General features: G+C 57.7%; 2 protein-coding genes across 3 annotated transcripts in view; both read right to left on the bottom strand.

Annotated features, from left to right (window-relative positions):
- CATSPER4 (cation channel sperm associated 4) overlaps nucleotides 1-3207 on the bottom strand; it is a 21597-nt gene extending 18390 nt beyond the window's left edge. The window contains exons 1-3 of the mRNA XM_006159435.1: nucleotides 3085-3207; nucleotides 2925-2996; nucleotides 2395-2538 (exon numbers count right to left, since the gene is read on the bottom strand). Coding sequence (XP_006159497.1) covers nucleotides 2395-2538; nucleotides 2925-2996; nucleotides 3085-3156 — 288 coding nt within the window. The 5' untranslated portion in view covers nucleotides 3157-3207. The remainder of the gene's footprint in view (nucleotides 1-2394; nucleotides 2539-2924; nucleotides 2997-3084) is intronic.
- A 1350-nt stretch (nucleotides 3208-4557) lies between these two features.
- Nucleotides 4558-5930, bottom strand: part of CNKSR1 (connector enhancer of kinase suppressor of Ras 1) — a gene marked incomplete at its 5' end in the record, with an annotated part of 9107 nt that continues 7734 nt past the window's right edge. For both annotated transcript variants that reach the window (XM_014591992.2, XM_014591993.2), the window contains 3 exon segments: nucleotides 4558-5104; nucleotides 5407-5588; nucleotides 5674-5773. In XM_014591992.2, the coding sequence (XP_014447478.1) occupies nucleotides 4817-5104; nucleotides 5407-5588; nucleotides 5674-5773 (570 nt within the window).

Genomic DNA, 5930 nt, shown 5'->3' with positions numbered 1-5930 from the left:
TCCTCCATTCTCCTCTCGGGATCTTGGGCACGCGCGCACACGTGCCCGGCGTGAGTTTAAGCCACCGGGTCCGGGACGTGAACCGCGGTCGACTACGTGGGAGTCCAGCGACATAGCCATTACACTAACTGCTGGTTCCCCCCACCACTTCTTAAACCCAGACAGGAAGTTAAGGTTTACGGGCGCCCAAGTTCGGTGCTCCAAGTTCCCAAAGGACTGTCCCGGACCGAAGAGCTGCTTCCCCCATCCACCCCTCTGGCCAGCGGAGGGTGTGTGCGCTCCTCGCCACTAATCCAAAGGGCTTTCTCAACGGTCCTGCGGCCCTCTCCAAATCGTAGGCTACGGTTAACTCCAAGTCCTTCTCTGCCCACAGGTCTGCATGGCTCCATGACCTGCGTGAGAGAGGAGACCCCTCGCCCCACCAGGGCCTGGTCACACTGCGATTCTTTTCCCTCCAGTTCTCCATCTAGTCAGGAACCGAGCACACCTGCACGTGCACCCTACGTGTTTTTTTAAGCTGCAGGGACAGGAGTTCAAATCCTGTTTGACCATGTGGGATCTGGCTTCCCCTGCACAGCGGTTAACCCCTGAGCAGTGGGGCCAGCCCTGGTGTAGTTTTCTAAAACAAATGTCCAGTTAGGGCCTGCAGGTGGCATGGTGGTGAAAGTTGCTCTGGACTCCCACATGGTTGACCATGGTTTGAGTCCCGGACCTGGAAGCTCACTTTCTCACTTTCTCTCTCTTTCTGTCCCTCTCTAGTCAAATTAAAATAAATAATAAATAAATAAATATATTTAAAAAAAACCAGCCACGTCATTTCAGTGCTTTGTAGCCACCCCTTGCTCTCAGCTGACGGAGACGAAGCCTGTCCTCAAACGTAGACCCCACCTATCTGGCCACTGCCTACATCTCTGCACTCACTTGCCTCTCCCGCAATAGTATTTATTTATTTATCTATTTAGGTTTATGCTATAGAGCACATGCATTTTCCAAAGAGAGACAGAGAGACACAGAAAGAGGAAAAGGAGGAATCAGCCCCCAAGGGGGAGATGGCCACGCTCGATCCCTCCTCCTCCATTCTCTTCTCTGAATGTTGGGCACGCACGCACATGCGCCCAGAGTGGTTATCGAGCAGGAGCTCAAAGTACAGTCAACCATCTAAGTCCAATGCCTTAGCCACTATGCCACCTGCTGGCCCATCTACAAGATTTTTTAAAGATTTATTCCATTTTATTATTTATTATTATTTTAATTTGGTATGTGTGCTCACCAGAGGGAGGGGCAGAGAGACAGAGAGAAAGCAAGCCACCAGGTCTGGGGCTCGAACTGTGAGTGGCCATGTGGAAGTCCAGTGCCTTAACCACCATGCCACTTACTGGCCCCACAATAAGTTTTTAAAGAATAAGTTTTATTTTTAAAAAAGAATTATTTAATTTTGTTTATCATCATCATTATTATTTTTTATAAATTTTGCTATAGGCAGGCCAGCAGGTGGTAAAGGGCACTGGACTCCCACATGGCCGACTGCAGTTCCTGTCCTGGACCTGGCATCTCACTTTCTCACTTCTCTCTCTCTCTGTCCCTCTCTGGTCAAATTAAAAGAAATAATTAATTAATTAAGTTAAATAAAATAATTCTTGAAGAAAATGTTGCTATAGGGCATGTGTGCTCACTAGAGAGACAGAGAGAAGTGAGAAAGTGAGATGCCAGGTCCAGGACAGGAACTGCAGTCGGCCATGTGGGAGTCCAGCACCTTAACCACCATGCCACCTGCTGGCACCTAAAGTATTGCTTTTAAATCCCACAATACCTGCAGGGATACTCCTTGTAGGAAATTCCAACGAGGATGAGACCGAAGTCACCCTGGACTTGAAGTTGGTCACGGAACTCTCTCACACGCTGCTTGTTCCGCCCCACACCCCACCCCACCACCCTTCTCCTGGCCAACTGCCTCTCATTCTCTCCTCTCCGCATGTCACCTTCTCCAGGAAGGCTTCCCTGACCTCCCACGTTAGCTGTCCTTGAGCTCGTGTTACTGGGTGCTACCCAGGCGTTTGTGGCGACAGGTCGTCTGGACAGAACTGGGGCTGTAGTGCTCCCGCCGGGAAGCCTGGGCCAGCACGGTTGACACAGTCTTCACTGACGGGCGATAGGATTGCTGTGCCTCCCCACGAGGTGCCCGCCTGCTTGCCTCTGCTGCCCCCCGCCCTTCCTCTGCTGCCCCCGCTCTTCTGCCCTTCCTCTACAAATCCAACACATTCCTGAAAGCTAGGCTCCTGGGCCCCTTCACCACCAAGCCCCCCAGCTCTAGATCCCGAGGAGCATCCAGTCCAAGCATCACAGACAGACAGGACCCCACTCGGGTGGGGTGGCAGAAGCCGCGCTGCGCCCCACCTGGTCGAGGACGAAGTTGGTGCGCAGAGCGATGGTGATGGCGTTGGTCACCAGCAGCACGGCCAGCAGCAGCTGGAAGGCCGGGTGGCGGAGCAGCTGCTTGATGTACATGCGGGTGATGAACTCCTGCATGTCCCAGGCGTCCTGCAAGGGGGCCCTGCTCAGGCAGGCGTCACCACTGGAGGCCCCTGCCTGGCCTTGCGTTCTCCAGGAATGGGGCCCCTGGGGGTTGGTCCACTCTTGGGGGGAGTTGTCTGAGAGGGGGTCGCAGAATGGGGACGTCAGTGTGGAGGTGACTTCCTAAATGGCCACTACAAGTGGGTTACTGCTGGGGGGGCTGCGTGGGTGCTGCTGCAAGAGAATCTCCCTTGTGGTCTCTGTGGTGACTCATCGTAGACGCGGTCCTGCGGGGGCACTGCCTGGCAGCGACCGACGGGCCCGGGGAGGGTCACGCCAGGGCTCCCTGCTGCCAAGGTTCCGGGGGCACCTGGAGAGGGCGCAGCTGCAGCGGCCCGCGTCCTGCGTCTTACCCTCTTCGCCATGATGTCCCGCCGGTTGATGAGCACCTGCTCCTCCGACCGGTTGTAGGGCTCATGAGTCCTCTGCAGACAGGGGGCTCAGTGCAGGTCCTTCTGTGCCCAGCCCCCCCTCCCGAGAGCCCCGCTTGGGCATGGAGCGGGGACCACCTACCGGGACATTCCAGTATTTGACAGGAGATGTGTCCATCCACTGCTGCCACCCGACCTTCTGGCTTTCCTCCATGAGTGCTCGCTCAGTCTCCTCCTGCTGAGGGGGAGAAGCAGCTTTGCTCCAAGCTGCCTGGCTCCCCTTCGGCGATATCACAGAGGCCTCTGTGACCTCCAGAATTTGGAATTCCACCCCGAAGAAGCTCCTCCCACTGCCACCTTCTGGATTCCACAGGGGGAGCCACGGTGCTGCAGGCTGCCAGGACAGAGGCCAGAGGCTGCTGGAGCCGGCCAGGCCCCCTGTGTGGCCCAGGTGGATGGAGTGACGGGGACATGCCCCCAGGCTGGGCCCAGCAGCTGGAGGTGAGGCTGAGTGAGGAAAGAGGGCTGTGTTTTAGCCCAGGGCAGACCTCGACCTGCACCTCTTCCCACCAGCTGCCTATCCACCTCCGCAGTCTGCCTGTGTGGTGTGTGTCCCCATCTACAAAACGTCAGGGTCTCAGCAGGCCCGGCGGCCTAATGGTTATGGGAGCCAGATCCCACATGGCAGACCACAACTTGAATCCCAACCCCCACAGCTTGAAAACTGCACTGGGCTGGGACCCAGCGGATGGTATAATGGTTACATTGTTGCACTCCCATGTAGTCGACCACAGTTCAAGTCACAGACCTAGCAGCTTAAAACTCACAGTGGCCGCTCTTGGGTGCGTGCCCAAGATCCTGAAAACGGAGGAGAAGGGATTGCTGCATGGCCATCCCTCCTGGGGGGTGATGTCTTGCTTTCTGTCCCTCTGGCGAGCACATACTCCCTATAACAAAAATCTCTTAAATAAAAACAAAAACACAACACACTGGGCTGGCCAGCAGGTGGCGTAGTAGTTCAGGCCCTGGATCCTTACATGGCGGACTGTTTTGAGTCCCTGATCTGGTGCTCGCTCACTCTCTCTCTGCCTCTCTGTGAGTGCACATGTCCTATAAGAAATTAAAATAATAATATTTAAATAATTCTTAAACAAAAACACTGGGCACGTGTCTGTGCATGCCTTGAATCCCAACAGGATAGAGAAATGGAGAAGGGATTTTGGCATAACCACGCCCCATTGGGGGTGCTTTCTTTCTCTTTCTCTTTGTCTCTTCCTCTCTTTCTCTGGAGGGCACACAAGTCCTGTGGTGATTTGAAAAATAAAAATATAAATAAAACTCCCAGAGTTAAAGGGTCTCACTTTATCTCCCTGGCCCTCCGAAAGGCTGGGGCGGATGGACACGGGGCATGGGTCTGAGGCCCTCCTTCTGGCAGGCCCGGACCTTCCAGAGCAGAACCCAGGCCGACCGCTGCACGGGGGCTTGTCACCTGCCCGATGGCCAGGGGCACCCAGCCTCTGACAGCTCTTCATCCAGCCCCTCTGTGGGAGCAGATTCCTGACGCTAATTAGAAAGTAAAGTTACACACGGACTCATTTTAGAGAAATCAGCTTTATTTGGTGGAAAAGTAATGCTCGTGTAAACTAAGGAGCGCCTATACCTGGCCAAGAACGGGGCGTGCTGCAGGGCTGAGGGCAGGTCCCAGCATGGGGTGCTGAGGGGGAGAGGGTGACCCCACTTCCAGGGTAGGGGGAGGCCCAGGCAGGGGCCCACGTGGTGTGAAACCAGACTAGCAGTGCTTCCAAGGCCGCAGAGAACCCAGGGGTGCTCTGATCTAGACACACCAGGAGTGGGGTGGCCCTCAAGACCAGAGGTCAGGAGCTGGGGCTCCGGCCAGGGTCAGGGGGTGAAAGGTTGTTCTCAGAAGCCAGAGAGCAGAGAGGAGAGTGCCCTTCAGGGGCAGAAGGCAGAGGGTGGCAGGACTGTTCTCTTGAGTCGGAGGTCAGGACTGGGGTGCTGCCCTCAGCCTGCACCCCTCCCCAGGCGCCCAGGCTCTCCGAGTACAACTCCTGGTTCTGCTCCTTCCAGCGGCGGAACTTCTCTCCGGTCAGCTCGGGGTCGCTCAGCACTTCCTCCAGGGCCTGCAGCTCCTGCAGCTTTGCCTGTGGAAAGTGGGGGCTCAGCACCGGATGGGGCCAGCGCCCAGCCCAGAGCCAACCCTGCAGTCCCGCGCCTGTGATCCAGCACTGGACCATCCTGTCTGCAGGGCCCTAGGCAAGACTTTGCACCCTGGCTCAGAGCCCGACTGGAGCACGGAGCCTAGAACTTGGCAGAGTCCACGGCTCAGCCGGACTGGAGCATGGAGCCCAGAGCCGAGCTCAGCGCCGGAGCTGCACCGGAAGCCGCCCAGGCCGGAGCTGAGAGCCGCGGTCCCACGCCCTAGCCCCGCCGGCAGCCCACTCACCTTCAGTGTGCTCTGTAGCGCCCTCACGCGGTGCACGCGCTCGTTGAGCTGCGGGTCTCGGTTCCGCCGCATGAAAGAGCTCCTCCACTCTTCCTGGGTCAGGCGCTGAGGCTGGCCCAGGAGAGACACGCCCCCCTGCCTCAGCCCCTGCACCAGTCCCTCCAGGGCCCCTTCGCCGCTGTCTGTGGGGCACAAGAGAGGATGAGGACGCATCCACCCCCGCCCCGCACCGCCCCACCTCACCCGGCCTGGCCGGCTTCACTGCACCCGTGGGAGGGCAGAGGGAGGGCCGCGGGCTGCGCTGCGTGGGGGTGGCTGCCGGTGAAGTGTCTCCATGGGCTGGACTCCAAGCCCCGACAGGGCCAGGCTGCAGGCAGGGTGGAAGGAGAGGGGGCCATCAATCGGTCCGACCTGCACACCCCACCTTTCGCCCCCACAGCGCACCAGCAGTCCGGACCTGCACACCCCGCCTCTCACCCCGCAGTGCACTCTCGGTCCCACCTCCACACCCCGCCTCTTCCCCC

Source organism: Tupaia chinensis, unplaced genomic scaffold (genome assembly GCF_000334495.1).
Source record: "Tupaia chinensis unplaced genomic scaffold, TupChi_1.0 Scaffold000628_1, whole genome shotgun sequence".
NCBI lineage: Eukaryota > Metazoa > Chordata > Mammalia > Scandentia > Tupaiidae > Tupaia > Tupaia belangeri.
Note: the sequence above shows the minus strand (reverse complement) of the source record. Positions and strands in the feature narration are given on the sequence as shown.